The following is a 20,009-nucleotide window of genomic DNA, read 5'->3' as shown; positions in this document are numbered from 1 at the left end:
CTGCTATTAGTTGACCACCTTTATTTTAAGGATTGTAAAAAGCATCTGTACAAAATCAGCCACAGCCCGGCAGGGATTTTGCATGTTTCTTAAAATACACTCTGGTTGATGTTTTAATTGAATTTTATATATAAAAAATAAAAATAAAAGTCCTCAAGACATATTTTGCTAAACCTAAGCTAAAACACCCTAAGCCAACTAAACAAATGAACAAAAAGAAAGACTTTTATTTTACTTTCCATAGCTATGGTTTTATACTAACAATTTAAGACATCCCTGCCGAAAAAACTAACAAAACAACAACAACACTAAAACCAGCCTAACATGGTTTGCTGGTTTTATGGTGTAATCTGATTTATTTGATTTACAGCACATAGGTGCTGACAAAACATCTAATAACAGGTTTGTCTAAATTTATGGGATACTCCTTCCAACAAAACCAACAGATGGTTTGCTGGTCTTAACTGGTTTAACCTGATTGGCTTAAATATCTGCCAACAAACCAGCTAAGCTTAAATTGTTTAAAGGAACGTAATAACGTCATTCAAAACACACACATCAAAAAGCGATTTTGCATTTCTAAAAAGGCACTGAACAGATTTCATTTAAATGTATTTCAGCCAATAGAGTAGCTTTAGGGTCCTTTGATGGACTTTATTCAATTGTCAGACCAACCGGTTTCTGACAAAAGCTCTAAAATCTGATTGGACAAGGTACAAAGTGATTATACAACAATGAACAGCAACTCATGGTTAATTGCTTTAATAAGCATTATTAGACACATACAAACATGATTGGGAGCCAGATTTATTAGGGCAGAATCTGTCAAATAACAAGAAAATCAGATATGCGAGTTGAACACATGTTCACTTTCTCAATCTTTCTTTGCAAGATGCAGGGGAGGTGACAGACTGGCGGCAGCTTGAAGTTCAAGGGGTTAACGGGGGCTCAGAAGGCAGGCAGAGAGTAAGGCGAACTGACAGTGAGATAAGATTACCAGTTACTCCGGTGTTGAGGGATGCAACCGCAGCAGAAAGTGACAGTTGACAAGAGCAGAGCGGCCGGGTGACCACAGACAGGCACTGCGCAAGACCTGCTGTCTCTACACCGTACCGAAATAAAAATAGAGTAGCATGCAAAAAAGAGCTCTCTTTGTCTGCATTCACCGGTCTTCATGTAGTACAAGAATGGTGCACCAATGCAAAACATCAGCTTAGTTGTTGACATTTAATATAGATTTTTGTAAAAAATTGCATATTTGCATGGTTAAAATGATGAGCCTGTTTTGAAAATGTATGTTCCATTACATTAGCCACTTATTATCACACCATGGAGCAAAAAATCCATACAGGTCTGAGAGGAAAATAGATAATAATGCGCAAGCCCCTCCATTTAACACATGTAACAGCCAACAAAGCATCCGCTGTTTTCCTCCGACCAAACCTCTTTTTTTTTTTAGGCCGATTAGGCCGTTTGGGCCTCAGACAGACAGCCAGGTGTTAGAAGCTTGCTCAGGGCATTTTTGGGATCAAACTAAACCCATTCTTGCAAGCAGGTCACTGCCCAAATCGCTGCAATTAAGAAATGATTTTCACTTCATGGATTGCTGTTACTTTCTCACAGATGTTTCCCTTCCCAGCCTGTCAGCAGGGAGGCACTGGAAAGGGCAGCGCAAGAAAACGTAAAAAAGAAAAGAACAATAAAAGGATTTTTTTTTTAATGGTGAGCAGGAAAGTAGGCTAGTAGAGCAATCAGGGTATATGAAAGAAAGATCCCTGACAGGTGCAAGGAAAAAAAGCACTAAAACACGTTAAACGCGTTCTCTTGTATTCTGTGAATATGATTCATGGTGTGGAGGGGGGATTTCACATTAGCTGGATTACATCAAAATGCAAAAACAAAACTGCAAAAAGGTGAAGAACTTCGCATTTACATCCCTAATTTCAATTATAACATATATAGCTGCTGACCTGAAATTTTCAAGACCAAAAACGGGTGAATTCCCACATCTGTGCATGAATGAGGCGGCATAAAAACAGAAGTCGTTCTTTGTCTCTCTTCGCCTGTCACTGAGACTTTCCACAGGAAGAAGCCAGCGGAGAATCTCTGGCCCTCAAAAGACACTAAATACGAGACTATGACTAATTTGACGTTCCAGCGAAATATTCACAAGAAATTGACACCATTCGTTCCAGCTAAATTACAGCAGTTGAAACGAACGGCTGACTAAATCAGTAAATTCTACCTTGTGTGTGTACATTAAAACACGTTTACTGGAAACATGACGCTGTCACTCAATATTACTGCATTTACTATGTCAGGAGTGACATTCTCATCGTACGTGTTTGCTCATAAATCTGTCAGCACATCTGCGAGCCAAATTCACCTCGGCTCCTGCCAGTCCGCCTGAATTTAATGGTCTTGAGATTTTTAATGGAGTTAACTTTCCAACAGGTAATGTTTTGGTTTGAGGTCCAACAGCTAATTTGACTTTTGGCACCATATGCATGAGGGCGAGTAAATAATAAAAATTTTCATATTTGGGTAACTATCCCTTTAAGTGTGGCTTTTAGACCCCCACAACTCCTGTTATTCGTATCCTGATTTAAGTAGCAGTAGAAGCAGCTATGGCTTTCAAACTCAAAGTTGCAGAAACCGAGAACATGCAAATCCAATGAGAGCCAGGCTGATTCAAGTGGCACTCTCAAAGACCATAGAGCAGCCGAGAGATGATAAAAACGGGAAGGCGCTTGGAGCTCACGTCTGCCAGCAGACAAAACTAACAGACACAGCCATTAACCACGAGTCTGGACTAAAACATCACTTATTAGCAGCAGAATCAATATCAGCTCAGCCTTGCAGTTGAGTACCTGCATAAAAACAGACGGCATTATGCACACTAGCATTTAGCATTAACATGCACGCGTGCATTTGTGTGAGGATGGGCCCCATTAAAACAAACCTCAGTCAGCTTGGTCAGATGAGCTCCTGGGCTTTTCTGGCAATGAGCGGTTTGCTTCAGTCATTTGTTGCATAAAAACAAAAACAAAAAAAAACAGCACTTGTGGATTTGTTGAAAATATCTGATTCATGAGTGAGCAGTTAAGAAGCTTGTTCTGTCTCCTCCAAAGCAGCCAGAGCTCATTATGAGCTCTCAGCATCCGCCGAGCACCACTATTTTCAGACACTCAAGTGGAGATTCAAAAAAAAAAAGGCAGAGAGACGCCGTGTTCTGGCACCGGGGTGGTTACTATGGTAACATAGAGACTAGGCCCCTCTCATGGCATGGTGCATGTGTGATCAATGATCTTTTTTTTTTTTTTTTTTCCAAGACTCTGTTGGTTAGTCACTATGGAGATACTTTCATTGTATTTACTTCTAAAGTGATTGTTCAGCGTTAATTAATTTGAGCCTTCTGTCTTGAATTAACAGTAAGTAGCACATTTAGAAAAGCAAATTTCCAACCTGACAATAAATGAGAGAATCTGGAAAGTTGCTCGTAAATGCTATAATGTCGTGCGCCAAGAGGACTGGAACTGATGACTTTGATGAGCTTATTATGGTGTAAAAAATGATTTATATTCAGATCACCAAAATGAGTCACCATGTCTGAAACTCTATCTGGTTCTGGATTTAATGATATTATCTGGATCCTGTCAGATTTGTCCTTTCAGCGACTAAAACGCAGTTAGATACCAGAAATCCTTGCCATGAGTGCCCGCTTATGCTTAAAAGCAATGTAGGCACTACAGTGCCTCCAGAAATAAAACAGGAAAATGATGATTATGTGTTTCTTTAAGACATCCACCACTATGTTCATTCAAAGGGAACATGCAATAGTGCTATTCCAAAAATGTGCTAGTGAAATGGGATATAATGTCTTTATTCAATGACCCATTATATGGACCACAAAGTAATTTCTGAAAAAACAACAACAACAACAACATATATACACGTCTTTCTAAATGAAAGAAGCACACAAAATGGCAAATTAAGATTGCCATTTGAAAAATAATATACTGTATATATATATACTGTATATATATATATATATATATATATATATATATATATATATATATATATATATATATATATATATATATATATATATATATATATATATATACACACACAGTATATAAAAGCAAGAAAACTTTACAAATGCTAAATAACAAATTTACCCCAAAACAGTGCATGTTAGTAACCTGGAGTACCCATTTACATTTAATTATATTTTACTAAAAAAAACTGCATTAGTATTTACATAAATAGATCACAATGTATTTGCAATTATAAAATATCTGTTTACAATTAAAAAATATGTAACAATATAAAAGTGAAAAAGGCCATTTTCAATAACCATACCCACAAAAAAAAATGCATATTTCCATTTAAACTTTGTGTGACTAGCATGCATCAACAAGATGCCGTGTGTTGCTATTTACACTTGGCTGCAAACATTATCTACACTATTTACTCTGTGTAAATAGCATCTTCTTCTGTAAATAACAGCCGTCCAATATAAAACCCATCAAAGCACCCATATCTTCAAACATAACCGGTCCAAAAAACATACTTTTTCCAAACTTCAATTACAATCCGTTTTCTGTAAATTTCTGTGATCTGTAGCATTAAAAAGCCATATAGAGCTCAGTCACACTGATGTGGGGGTGAGGAGGATGAATTCACATGGGTGAAGCTTTAGCGTCTGAAGAGCATTTCCAAAGTTTTCTTTGGCACTATTGAAAACCCAACCAAAAGAAACCACCAGGCTGAACATCAAGCAACATCAAGCATGCGGTCTGGCAATCCAGACAGGCCTCAAAAATAATGATTAATGCTGTATACAAAGCTGAATGCACACAGTGTAAATAGCTGTTTCCACTGTACTGGTGTCTTCACAAAGTACTGGGATGAACAACACCTCAAATGTACAGATCTCATAGCCCTTGGTCTAAAATAGTTGCACTTGGCAACATAAAGCACGCTTTCTCGTCAAGGAAACTCAAACACTGCACGACTGCATGTCTTGCTAGGGCCCTCAATACTAAACAAAATGACTAACCCCAGTTTGAGGCCTATGAGAGGCCCCAATGGTGTCTCATCAAGCAGCTGAACTTGCACAAAAGCAACCACATGGCTCCCAGTAGCACGCATCTCTCCGGCTAACAAGAGATGCAACACTGAATTACAAATGTTCTGGCAGGAGGGTTAGCGTACCCAAAATAGGGCTACATGACTGATCGAATGTGACTGTCATGAGCATCTCATCAGTAAAGCTAGTTCTGTAATCAGCAGCAAATCTCCATCACATGCTTTCAGATGGAGCAGCATAGCTCCAGCCGTAGTTCACTGACAAGCAACGCAAAATCACGTGATTATAAAATCAAAGAAATCATCCTGCGATTTGTGTTTATTAGTCATGTTGAATCAATGAAAGCAGTTAAATCTTCTGTTTATTCAGCAACCGCTATAAGGATTTCCTAGATTACTTTTGCCAGGCCTATTTGGAGTTTCAGCGTGAGAGCGCCCTCTGGATTTCAGGCAGAACCGTGCATTACTGATAGATATGCATGACAATCGCAGGTTCTGCCTAATCGCGATTTATCACCTTTGTGATTTAATTTCAATTAATCGTGCAGCCCTAACTCAAAGACACTTCCATTACATCACACTAAGACACACACACAAACAAACACACAAATGAAAACCACATAGGCTGATTTTTAAAAGCCTGAAATGATTACGATATAAGCCACTTCCTCATTACAGCAAATGTTTTCAATATGGCTGCTTTCAAAACATACTGTCGATTCCAGTCTGCACCTGATCAGCGTATTCGGAAAACATATCAGATAATATACTGCAATTCCAAAGACTAATGGCACAATGATTCATAAAAGCAGAAAGAGGAAAAGACAAAAACAGCTCCAGAAAACAGAACTATCCGTCAGCGTCACGGAGGGGAACACAGTTGTGAAAGGGAAGTGCCGCTGCCAAGGGTTCTGGCTGTGGCTGCCACGTCTTTGACACATGTCAACATTCACAACAACATCACTGAGGTTACCCTTCCTTCAGCCAACTGCAAGCAAACAAAACACAAAGGAACTGAGGAAGCGTGTCTGGAAATACAAATTGAAAGGGGAACAAATCATTGTATGCCCTTGATGTACTAATTATGGCATTACCCAGAAATTGGGATGTAATAAAAATGACCAATACTAAAGAATACTATGAGGAAATCACGGTTACAATTTCTTATATGGTTTAGATAGTTCAAGGAATGGAGTTATCAGTTTCAACACTTCTGGTATAGCGTTGATCAGACAGAAATACAGTCATCAAAATTGTAGAGTAAAGCCAGCTTAACTTCTGTTTACAGAAATATCCAGTTCTACCCCTTTGAGGTCCAGATTTAGACCATGACCTAACCCTGAAATCTAGACACAGTCCAAATTTAGTGATTTATTGAAGTGTTAAAATTACACTTTGTACAGCAGCCATTTAGGCAACAGTACTTCTTACGACAGATGTCCTAAAATAGTGAAGACAACCACTTTAGTAGATATTGTAATTCTAGGGCATCAAAGATGTAAGTGACTTTGTTTCTTCAGTAGAACACAAACAGTATTTATATCTTTTTTTTTTTAACCTCTGGTTCACCTAATGTGAAAACTGTTCGAACTCTCTTAAGTGCATCCTCAAGCAGCAGGCATGATGCTTCTTCTTCTTCTTGCTTTATGGCTAATTGAATACTTATAAGCGCATTACCACCACCTATCTCTAAAATGGACCACTGAAACTCTTAATTGAGATTGTAGATAAAGTGTGAATGGTCCATTTGAGAGATAGGTGATGGTAATGAGCTTATAAGCCTGCGTAAAAAACAATATAAATACTGTTCAGTTTCTTGCACAGACCGATAGTTTTGTGTCTTTACACATCAATGTATCGACACAAGCCACAGGGTTTAATTTGGTTTTATGAATATTTTTTTTTATTGTATGTTTTAGCCATGATTCCCTTTCACATCAATTATAAGACAGACTAGAAATGGTTTGTGATAAAAATCACTGTTTGTGTTCTACTGAAGAAACAAAGTCACCTACATCTTGGATCCCTTGGGGGTAAGCAGATAGACATTCAATTTTCATCTTTGGGTGAACTATCCCTGTTTACCCAAGGTCCAGAAGTAGATCAACACTTTTTTTAACCAAAAACAATACTGCAATTCAGGAGACATAGACCAAAAGCCACATTTGTGTGATCGTTTCAGTTGTGCTGATACAGTCTTCCAATAACGTCTAAGCCCTTTCCAGTGCATGATTTACATCATCCACCACAACTCACTCACCACACTGCACGAGAAAAGACTCTGATACTCTGCCCTCTTATCTCATCATAATACAAAGTACAGGACAGAGGAATGGAAAACATTCTTTCTGAGCACAACACTTACCACTTATCAAAGCACTGCTGCACCTGCTTTATGTCAGCAGAGCAAATTCCTTGCATTACGTGGGCAGATCCGCATATGTAACCACCCGTGTTTGCTGATGTGGGCGTGCATCCTGTGCAGTCACACATTGACCAAGGAGCTCGGCACTTGTGAAGGATCACATATGACTGTAAAGTTCGATAAGTAAAAGATCACATTGCATAATGCACAAAGCTGGAAATGCAACACCCATAAAGGAGTATGGCAACACTTATCCGTTACTGCACCAGGCCAGATTCTAGAAAATGGTGCCGTGAGGTGATGCATCGCATCTTGGCAAGAGGACTATGGCAAGCTGCTTTGAGAAAAAAATCCTTTCATGCCAGCTTTGCTGAAGTGTCCTGGCATTTTCGCTACTAAAATCCAGTTTGTACGGTTTGTAAACAATCCACAACTGTCAACAATGTGAACAAAGTGTGGCCCTAAAAGACCTGCATACACACATTTACACAAATGAATGAAATAGAAATAAAAAAGCATGTTTTTATCATTGCAGAATTTATATTATTCTTATCTACTGTTTCTATGAAGTCAGTCAAGTCACCTTTACAGTGCTTCATACAATACAGATCACAGAATTTAACAGAAACAGAATCGATTGCGTAAACTCTATATTCAGATTCTGACAAATTTATTTCAAGTTCATTCGATCCACCGATCATTTTAGGATGTTAAGTGTGTTGCATCTATAACAGACTACTTCATGACCCTTTACTTACAAACACACAAAAATAACTCGGCCCTTCTATAGCAGCTGGCCTACTGTGGTATGATCAATGAATTTTGCCATGTCACATCCTTGGAAAATTCAGGGGGGGAAAAGAAAACCTATTTGCATTAAAACACAGGGTTAAATGAAGCGCAGTGGCGCTAGCGGCAGGCGCTGAAACACAAACATACAATCTCTCGCACGCTCACACGCAGAGCCTCACAGCTTTCTCCTCACAAATGGACGAGGAGCCTACATTTACAATGCAAAGCTGGAGGACTCGGAGCGAGGGAAGGGGTCAGAGGGAGGGCTCGGTGAGCCTTGGCCCTGCTCTCTATTTTTGTTTCCAGCTTTTTTGTGCACCACACACTGCAGTGGATTTTTCAACTTGGCCCTCATCAGTTGTACGCCTGATGAAACAAACACTGACAGCTTCTTTACATTTGTAAAGGCCCCTACAGCAGCTGTGCCTATCTCACCACACGTCTATGAATCAGGGCCCGACCCCAGCTGGGCCTGCAGAGAGAGAGCGAGAGGGATAGGGAGAACTAGAGAAGAAGAATAGCCATGGGTAACCCCCCGTTCCCCTCGCACCATGTGCCATGTTCGCTTCAACAGAACTAGAACACAAACGCGAGCTCCGGCTGCATTCATTAGCCAACGTCCGGAATCAAAACCGGCGTTAACTCTTCACTCTAAAAACAACCCTCAAAAATAATTATACAGAGAAGTTGCTTCAGAGAGTGTCAGGATGGCCTTGTTTAGAGAAGCCATTAAAAGGAGCTCGTCTGAAAGCAGAAGTGCCTACTTGCCCCCGTTCTGCTTTTCACACACGTCTATCAATCAGAGACGGTCTAATTGCATTTCCTTGTTTGCTCTTATTAACATCTATTATCATATTTTTTTTCTCCCTCTCTCGTTTTCCACTAAATGAATTTTAATAATATTCGCAGCACATGTGAAGAAAAATGGGGTAATAAAAAAAAAAATAAAAAAAATCCCTTGCACTCATGTTCCAGGGGATATGGTTCAGCCAAGCATGTATAATTGTCTTACGCTAATTAAGGGGAGGCTGAATCCAAGGGGCCAAGGGTTGTGCAGGTCCCCGGGGACAGATCCTTCAGGTTGTTTTTGTTGTTTGCCTGACCAGATTTTAGCACAGCTGCCAGCACTGCACAGATGTGACATGAACAGCCATGTTCTGAACGGTTCCGGTCCGTTCCACACGATCCGCACAGAGGAGCATGACCCTGACCACACTCACATGTGGTCAGTATGAGATGCAGCAGATCCCTGTCCCACATGGAACCATACACAGATCAGTGTACACCAAATAGATCAAATGTTATTACCTGACCACATTAAAAATGGGGTGAGGGGGTGGTGCCTAAATACACACACAGTGTATATGTATACTAATATACTTCTTTAATGAATTTACATTTACTACAAATCACTATTATATATATATATATATATATATATATATATATATATATATATAAAATTATTATTTTTTATTGCTTTTTTCTAATGCATACAGAGCTTATCCTGACAATCCTTTGATAAAGTATTTTAAGGCGCCGTTTTAAACTGATAGTAGTGCAATAGTTTTAACTTAAACATTCTTCTAAAGTCACCACGTGGCGTGAGACTACTTTTGTCATCACTTTCCTTTCCCTTGTCAATGAACAAAAGTAATTGTGTCACAGTGCTGCGTTAACAATACGGGACGGCTTAAGCTGAACAAAAGCACGCAAAGATAGACAATTCCCATCACCTTTATGGAAAGAGATAAGATGTCATGAGCATTATTGCCGATAAAGTGCGTGGAAACTGCCCCCGTGGTGCGTCATCATAACCTAAACCCTCGCAATATCTGTTTCACTCAGTTTAACCTGTTGCTGATGGACTGAAAACATCAGGAAGTCATTTAAAGCGGAAAGATAGTTCCCAGGTAGCGAAATGCTGTTCATCGGCGGGGAGGAAAAAAAAAAAAAAAAGTTAAACGAGGTCACGTGACCAACAAAATTGGTTGCACGAGCTAACCCTTTCACGCGCCAGCGGGAATTTATTTCTCGTCACTGGCTTGGTTTCATAGGAAAATAAGTAAGGACATGAGCGATGAAAGATGTAACAGCAGTCTCGCAAACTACGATAAAATAAACCCCTTCCTGAACTACAGGTAAACCGTATGGAAACTCTGGTTAAGAGTCCGTCAGTTCTTCGAGGGTTAACAGATACGAGGTTTGCTCGGCCGTCTCTGAGGAGACTTGAGCTTTTGTTATGGTAGTCTTGCTTAATTCTGCTCCCGAGGAGACTAAATCACCAGCCAGAAAGTATAAGTCCTATTATCCAATTCTGCTACGACAAGTTCGCCGGTTCCACTAACCCATGGTGCTGGAGAGATGGTAAAAATGGTCGCTTTGCTTTAAACGCGAACCTCTGCAATGCGACTTGATATATATTTGACTATAAACGACATCCAATGCGTTTTATCTGATCAGTTGTGTAATATTAATATTTAATCCGCTTGAACAATAAAACGTGCAGAAACTCCCAGAAAAAGCCAGCAAAAAGGGCACAGTTTAAAGCACAGTAATGCCCACAATGCTGGCTGCTGTTCAAGCTTATGTTTTCGAGTCGAGCATTGTGCTTAAACTGAAAAGACTGAAGACAATTCACTCTGAATCCTAAATAAATGAACACTTCGGAGTCTTCTCAGTCGGCAGGGGAAATTACTTCCTTACTCAGTTTGAAAACATTAAAGAGCCCATTGCTTACACGTGAAGAAGACCGAGTTACATCCGATATAAACAAACCAAATGTGCCAGGGGAGTTGGGATCGTTGCTTTTACACCCCGTATTCCTGCAGAATTCAGTTCGGGGAAACAAATCCCGGAATAAAAGAGGGCGATATGGCTGTCCTCGCGGCTTTGAGACGGGAAGCAATGAAGAGCAAACAAAGCCTTTCTGATTGCAATGATGTTTTAACGCTGGAGTTTGTTTGGTACTAACAAACCCAAAACAAAACGCGTCCAGGTTTACAGATGAGTTCTGTAAGCGAACAGCTGTTGTGCAAAACATAAACATTCCCAATGAGGATACCAGGGGAAAAGCGAGGAACCTCGACGTGTGTGCAACATAGAAAAACACATTTAAACATGTTTAAGTGTTGTGCTCTTAGTGCCGCGCATTTACGGCATAGTTTCAAATCCAGACTAAACCCAACAAGAGCCACCGTGATCAAAGTTTACGCATTTAACATCGACACAAGCGCGAGACCATCGAGCAAACTTGAGATCAGCCGCGTACAAACGATCGCTACTTACGTATTTCTTCTGAATGATATTCCTCTTAGGTCTTTCCTTGCTCATTCTGCAATCCAATACGAGTTATTGTTAAGGAGAAAATCGCAACATTAATTTTCTTCCTGCTTTTCTTCTTTTCCCCAGAGCAATGCGATTTAAATCCCCCTGTAGTTTGCTTGGCTGTGCAGAATTCCCTCCTGGGTCGCCGATGATTCCCGGTAGAATCGTGGAATTACCCAAAAATCAGGGATCCATCGCCAAGGGTAAAGGGAAAAATAAACAATCACATCGGCATACCATAGTTAAAACCATTCGCCACGATTACTTCCATCAGTGATGTTCATCCCGGCTCTTTAAAGCATGTAGGTTTATTCAGGTGAGAATGTAAATGTTCGGGGGTGAGTTACATCTTGTTTTTGAAAAGGCTTATCAGAGGATCGGATGAAATAAATACAAAATTAAAAAAGGGAAAGGGATCGTGGTCCGTTTTGGCTGGAGCTAGCAGACGGTGAGTGAACTCTCCAGCAGCACCACGGTCTCATCTGAATCTGAACACAAGGCGAAGCTTCTTTCTTTAAGCAGCCTCACACCCGACAGCACGCTCAGCGTAACTTTAAAAAGACGCCCGCCTTAAGGGAGCGTCGCAAAATGACCCCACTTGCATAGACATAAAAACGAACACTGGTCTACTTCAAAGCAATTGGATAAAAGAATGGGCTATTCAGTCAACACTGATGCAGTGTGAAAAAGGAATAGAGATCGAACATTTCCCAGCCCCGATGGACACAAGTCAGCTGACAGAAGCAGTTTTAAGCAGGTTAGGAATTCTCACTCGCCCCTTCGAAATGTTTGTTTTCATCGTGGGGGGTGGGGGGACACTGTCTATTTCTTTCTTCCTCTGAAGACCGGTTTTCATATTTAAACAGTTTTGGCTAATTGTTAAGAATCATTTAACAATTTATAATTAAAAGCAACATTTCCCTAACACAGTACTGTGCAATGTTAGATGTAAAACTCCCTAAACTAGTAGATTCTTTTCAACTGTAGTGAACAACACTAAATAACATTAACATCTTTCCCAAACAGTTGCTCATTAATTAGTTGATAGTTTTGACCATATTCCCTGATTTTGTATTTGTACTTTTATATATCTTGGTTTCTTGGATGAATGCTTTTCAGTAGAACTCTTAGAAGGGCCAACATTTAACATTATGCCAAAGCAAACACTGCAAGATAGAGGATGTTGGCATGCACACATTTTAATAGCTCACAGTTACTTTGTTCTCTGCACTGCTTGTGTGTACTTTGAACAACCAATGCCAGACTTTGTTAGGCAATTATAAAATCGTTCTTTTATCATGGTTGATTTTTGCATGATTTTCAAAGGTATTTCTGTGATAACTTTGAGCCAGTGTTATTTTAGTATCATTGAGATGATATAGTTTGTATTAATATTTTGAATCTGTTAAAATTTGAATATATCCTTTTTTAATTTCGTAAAATTTTTAATGATTTGGTTGTCTGATATTATTAGTTTTATATATTTTAGTAAATCTGAGTTAAACTAAATTAAAATGAGAAATGTTACATTTGCAACTAGCTGAAATAAAACTTTTTTTTTTTTATTGTAAGTAGTGTGTGTGTGTGTGTGTGTGTGTGTGTGTGTATATATATATATATATATATATATATATATATATATATATATATATATATATATATATATATATACCCAAAAACTGTTAAGCTGACTGTTGGTGTGCGTTAGACGTAAGGTCTATTACACTAACACACTTCTGGTAATCGGACAAAAAGTGAAATGAATCTCTAGAAATGACTCACAATCAGATCTTGAAACAATGACAGGAATCTGAGAGGTCTGCGTAAGTAATTCACAAAAACAAGTTTAGCACACCAAACAAGAATATTCACCTTTTTTGTCATCATGGGTGATCGTGGAATAACCCTTGCATGGGAACTGAATCATAACCGATGAGGATAAACCTGGCATTTATTTATAAAGATGTACCATTTAGCATCTAATCTTAGCCTAGAACTCAACTCTATTCAGTGCTGCTTTCCAATTTAAGGTTATGATAATGTCTAAATGTTTTTGTATTATAAAAAAAGTATATTTTAAGTTTATTTAGGTAGGTGTATAGATGGCTTTAGTTTTGTGATATCTCAGGCCTTAGAGTTTGTTTTAACCTGTAGTAGTAGCTAATAAAGCAGTTTAGCAATAATGGGATCTCATTTTTAGTTATTACTTGTAAAAGGTGTCAATGTTGTCTAAACGTGTTTTGCATAGAACATGTCTGTGTTGTAGCTTTACGTCCATATGCCAGTAATATGAGAAATGATTCATGCTGTAGATTTGTTGTACAAATGGTGATCAAAGCCTAAACTTGGTTGATTAATACATAAAAGATGAATAATTTAATTTCAATCTGGTGTTTCACAGGTATCACATTGGATAGTTGAGCCTTCAGAATTTTAGTGCAGCACATTTAATGGTCTTGGCAGCACACCGGCATGTTTGATCGATAATAAATTCTAGGGAGAACATAATTACATAAGTAGTTCTGTTAATTTTTATTTGGAGGTGATACCAGATACAGGGAGAAAAAACCGACAGAGGAAAAGTGAAACATAAGCACTTCCTGTTCTTGCAGCTGCTGCAATTTTGCCAATGCATGTTTTTTGATAAGTTCCTAACCGCATAGAATTGATATAAAGGACCTAACAAAGTGTTTGACCACACATTGCCTTCAGAACAGCTTCAGAAACTCTGGTTTACTCTGTGCACTCATGAAGCTCATGGAAAATGTAAGTGAATTTTGTTATGACTGGGATGGGATCTGTCTGTTCTTGTTTTTTTTTTTTTTTTTTTTGTATTTATTTATTTTATTTTTTTACTGTGGACTGTTTAACTTAGGTTTGGGTTGTTTTCATTCTGACAGGTGCTGACATCATGATGAAAGCGTTTTTACAGCATCACTTTAAAGAACCATCAATCATCCTGGAGTTCACATGGCCTTTTCCCATGCTAATAGGGATTCCAAATAGAGAACTAGTACATGATATCACATCAAAGGAAATTGAACCACTACATTGCATGTAAATGCTACACATAGTTGTAAACCAGCGCCATTCTGCTGTAGTAACCCCTGCAACATGACGTTTCAATATGGCTCTAGTTTGAGGAAGATGTTAATGTGCTATAAGCCCAGAACATAGAACTATCCAACCACAACGAGGACACTGTGTAGAAAAAAAGGCCTTGAGGTTAAAATTATATTTACATAAAAATCTAAAAAGTTTGCATGACAATTATAATTACTTAGTCATAAAATATAAATTAATTTTGGGAAAATGCAGTGGTTTTCTGTCTGGTGAAAGGGACTGTTAATTAAACGGCATGAAAGATGACATTAGACTACTGAATTGAGTGTTGGCCCAGTGCACTGTGATGTCTTCATTTTGATTCTCATAGGAGTGTATTTGAGTGGGAGGATTTTATATGGCTGTCTTTTAGAGAGAACTGTGTTATGGCTTGGGTGAACCATTAAAACGTCTCAAGAAAACACTCGCTTCAAAGCAGTTTTTTTCTTTTTAAAATCCTTTTAACCCTTAGGTGCATTTTTTAAACAGCAAAGGAACAGTACAATTCCTATTAACAGCACCATTTCTGAGAAAACTATTCAAGAATCAAATATACTCTGAAAATGTCAAATGAAATGCATGAGATTGATTGAATCATTTTTAAGCTGTGCAGTTTTCTGCTCACAGCCTTTGTCACAGCAGAGAGAACAGTTGTTTTTGGGGAACACCAATGTCATTTTTTCCCTCTTTTGTTGCATGTAGTTTGCTGTGGTCTCTAGGGCTGCTCAGACTCTGTTGTGAGTGACATTTAAACCCAACTGAATCAATGAGACAGACTGCTTTGGGGCTCCCAGGTACCACTGCAACAAAGCCAGCTACACGTGCACACACACTTAAATTCAAACATTCTGGTTGCAGCACATTGCACCGTCATCGCATAGTTTTTTTTTTTTTTATTAATTACATTTTTTCATCAAAAGTTGCCACACTGCACAGATACGGTAATCCAAAGCTTAAGTGTGGTGTTACTGCCTGTATGTGTGTTCACAGCGGCTGTAGCCACGGGGCTCGGTGAAGGACAAGCCAGCCATTGATTAAAGCTTTCACTCTTGATAGAACTAATTGTGCGGTGAGGCTGAGCAGACTGGCTAATTCAGGTTGATGTTCGCTGACCAGGAGCAGGGCGAATTACAGTGACTGAATCAAGATTGATTTATGAGCTACGCATAAAATCTATATTCATGTTAAAAGATTAAATTGAAATGAATCTTTGCTCTCCTAGAAGCAAAGGTGGGTTTTTTTGTAGGGAAATATGTCATAAGTATTGGTGGGTATCTGTAATAAGACAAATTTTAATTTGGAAAAACGTTATATTGGGAGGTAAACTGTTGCTTTGAGTAGCATGTTCAGTGTTCACGTTAGATAACGAGAAGACATCCTTTGATTAGAGCTCAACTCCATTAGACTGCAAGAGGGTCAAGCTGACATTATAGGTGGGGGTTGTTTCTATTTAAAGTCACTTTCCCTCAGAAATGCGAAAACAAGATGAGTTTTTTTGGTGCGTAAGAAGGTCAAAGTTGCAATGATGCAGTGCTGAGACTGAACTCTCTTGGCTCTTTACATTAAAATAGTGTTATCCCTCCCCCCCTTTACCAGGCCGTTACGTTCTACTGAGACCGGTCAAGATCACAAACATGCTGGGTTTTTACAACTCCAGTCCCCAGCAAGGGACTCCAATTGCAGTGTATGGTAATTGGATACCTTGAGAAAGAAAATCCCCTCTGGAAATATACTCACCTTGGATAATTGCATCAGGAAAATAAAATATAAACATTTGTAATTGTGAGCTAAGGTTGCTCTTCAAAACCAAAAAGGTCTCCGTAATACAATATGAAATTCTCTAAAACACAATAAAGTCATACAGCCATACTGTTATATTTATCAGAAAAATAGGGCTCGTTATGGTTGATTTAATCCTCCACAAAAGTTAATTTACCAAGTACATTATTGATGGTACTTGGGAAACATAAATCACCATTATCTACATTTAAAGCTAAAGTGCAGGACAGTTTTGACACATGATCAGTAAAGAGGGAAGGAGTGTCAGTCATATCTCTTATGTTAAATCCTCTGGGAAAACAGCATGCTAGTGTGGTCTCCTAGAAACTGTTGATCACGCCTTTTAATGACACAATTGCTTATGACTCAGTTGACATTGTTAATTTTCTAAATAATTTATAACTGGACAAATAACGGACGGATCATTGTCTAAAGACACCAACACACCATGTCCTAACCAGATAAAATGCAACAAATTTCTAGTAATGGTGAGTATTTTTTCTCTGTTGAAAATGAAAATGCAGCATGATGCAGCAATCACAGCCAGTCAGAGTAATGTGTAATGTTTAATACAATGATGACAGGGATTTATTTTTTTACGTAACAAAAAGGGGATGCCCATCTCAGTGCTGCAGTAAAAGAAACCAAGCGACTGACTAAATGTTATTTGGACAGTAAGAAAAAAATCTCAGATTTAAGACTGCATTGAAAGAAAATGAACCCTATCGATTTTGTAAATGAATGTTATTGATCTTATTATAAAGGGTTTTTTAAATGTTAAAAGTAAAACATCCAATAAAAACTATGCCTCTCAGCCAGACTTCGTTTCTTTTTTTTTCTTTTTTTTCTTATACTTTTATTATATTTTGAAATGTCAAAATGCAGAAAAAAAGAGCTGTTGCTACATCGGTTTCATCAGGACTTCAACATGGAGGAGATGCATTGTTTAATGGCATTATTTATGTTTGTCCAAAATTTTACTTTTTGCCAAATGACAGGTGAAATGAGTAAAATGTACAATTCTATTAGACTGACTACATCATACTTCGTACTTCTGCTCAATTTCATTTCGCTTCTGTACTCCTTCTGAGATAGCAAACCAATCTCCCAGATTTCCTCCGGCTCCAAAACAGCCAGCCAATCAACGAACAGAGGGCGGGCTGAGAGCCATGATGTAGACGCTAAGCGCCGAGTTTAAGATCGTAGATTAGGTTAGAGAAATCCAAAACGACAGCGGACATGGAGACATGGGATGCTATTCGCTCTGTTGTGGAGAATATTCCCACCATTTGCCAACTGAAGCCCAAACAAGAAGAGAGTTTGTTTCACATTTTAAAAGAAGGTGATATTGTGGCCTTATTCCCAACATGTTTTTGGAAAAGTTTAATTTATCAACTGTTACTGATCGTCAGCGAGAAACTGGGGAGGCCAAAGTCGCAGCATACCTGTGTTTACAGTGGAAGTGTGAGGCGGCTGAGCCAGCGCATAACAAATGTAATAACCAAATGTTATGTGATTGGCTCAAGGGTAACCAATGATTTTAAACTTCAGACAAGCATAGCCCCCTCAGCTCTCCCAATCTGAGCCTGAGTCCTTTCACGGCCCGGGACACCTGCATCAGGAACAAAGGCCAGCTTGAGCTTTTGTTGGAGTTAGAAGAGAGAGAGAGAGAGAGAGAGAGAGAGAAGAAGGGGGTTGGGGTATTTCTGACCTCAGCTACAAAGTAACACAATTGGGCCATGGGCAGGCCACAGCTGGAGAGAAGAGTGATGGACACCAGTGTGGGTGGTCCGAGAGAAAGAGAGAGGGATAAAGAGACAACTAATGACTAGAACAGCCAAGAAAACCTTAAAGTACAGTATGATGGAAATCTTTATAGGCTTCAAGGCCAGAGAACTCCAAGTCATGATTAAGTGTGACAGTATGCGTATCACAGCTAAGGACAAATTTTACATTTGTTACACCATAATTGGGTCAATATAGCGTGCTTTTCAGTGTGCCCATTCTGTTGCAGGTTAATCTTTTGTATTCAGATATAGCAAGTTTAAGCTTTTTTTTTTTTAATTCTTGGTCAAATACTTTCACACCAGCTTAATATGGAGAAACAACTACAAGTAAGCCAGTTGTAGGTGGATTTCCCTGAAAAGTAAACCATGCAGTCCTATCAAAACATTGCTCTGTTTGTTTGAGTATCCCAACCAACCCGAAAAAGCAACATTGACTCAACCAATGTCAACTTTATGGCAAGGTCATTTGTTTTCCTGACCAATGGCAGGCTGTGGTCCACATACTAACCAATGAAGAAAAAGTTAATAATAATCTATTAATTATATTATTAGTTTTCATTGGCAGCACAATAAAAACACGTTTACCGCTGAGGTGCAACTTAGTAAAACATGTTTCATTAATAGTAACATTTTACACTACATTTAACTCCGTAGCATCGTCTGTAGGGTGGCCATTTGAGGACAGGTTGGATCCCAAGGTTTGACCGAAGAGCAAGGTAAGACGTGTGCTTCTCTCTTTCTGTAAGGGACATTTGAAAAGACGTTTGAATTCCACTGTTGTCTTCAAGCATCAAGAGCAGTCATGTTAATTAATCCTCCAGGATTATTAATGGTGGGTCAATCGAGTGCGATCTCTGCGAAGAATAGCTTATAAACCTCCAGCAGAATAGAGGCATTGACACACAGGCCAATCCTCCCTGTGTTTCTTTTACACAGAGCTTATCTGAGCAGCATGGTTTGTGTAAGAAAAAAAAAAAGGAATTCTTGTGGGAGGTCCCTTTAATTTGCATATCCTCAGGGCTCTTGTCATTTAGCTACATATGTCCTTTTTATTATAAGCTGTTTTTTCCCCCTCAATTTTTCTTTCACTACATTAAGAGTTGCTTTTCTTTTTGTACATGCTCTGTTTGTCTCGTCCATGGCTGTACCAGCCTGATTTGCAATTGAAAGGAATCGATTGTACTTGAACTAACTGAATAAGCACAGGGTTGGTTTGAAGAGAGGACAGTGGAGAAAAGAGGTGTTTTTCATGTCCGCCTGTAGCTTGTCAGTGTTGAGAGCCAATGTTCCCTCTAGGCTGTACTTCTTACGTTATGTCCAAACAGAAGAAAAAATATGCCACGCACAGAACACATACACAAATGAGTTGGAGAAAGCCATTTGATTGAATTCTAGTAAATGCCAAATAACTGCAATGCAAAAAGCTACAGAGTTGGTGTCGTTATATAGATTTATAACAGATGAATGCAGTTTACAGGTTTCATAGAAAGGCCCTGACCCAAACTGAGTCCATGCTATTGTGACGTAATGCCACTTTGATTGTCTTGTAGAAGTATGCTGCGGAGCACGTTCGTGCCATCTGATTTGGGAATTTCAGATTTTATCATGGCTGACATAAGCATCCATTGAGCTAAATGCTGGATTTTCAGCTCAGGTGTTGGCTGTGACTGGCAGATTCCTGAAAACGTCACACTGTCCACATTTATTTAAGCTTGACTTTTATGAGCATCTGTTTTATGACTTTGCCAGGGCCACTCTTG

The 20,009-nt window shown here is 38.8% G+C and overlaps 1 protein-coding gene across 1 annotated transcript in view; it reads right to left on the bottom strand.

The window, feature by feature from the left end:
* LOC127935412 (protein Jumonji) overlaps nt 1-12,648 on the bottom strand; it is a 104,164-nt gene extending 91,516 nt beyond the window's left edge. Inside the window, exon 1 of the mRNA XM_052533244.1 lies at nt 11,543-12,648. Coding sequence (XP_052389204.1) covers nt 11,543-11,587 — 45 coding nt within the window. The 5' untranslated portion in view covers nt 11,588-12,648. The remainder of the gene's footprint in view (nt 1-11,542) is intronic.
* Nucleotides 12,649-20,009: the final 7,361 nt, after the last annotated feature.

This window comes from Carassius gibelio, chromosome A19 (assembly GCF_023724105.1).
Source record: "Carassius gibelio isolate Cgi1373 ecotype wild population from Czech Republic chromosome A19, carGib1.2-hapl.c, whole genome shotgun sequence".
Taxonomy (NCBI): Eukaryota; Metazoa; Chordata; class Actinopteri; order Cypriniformes; family Cyprinidae; genus Carassius; species Carassius gibelio.
This window is presented reverse-complemented; position numbering and strand designations above follow the sequence as displayed.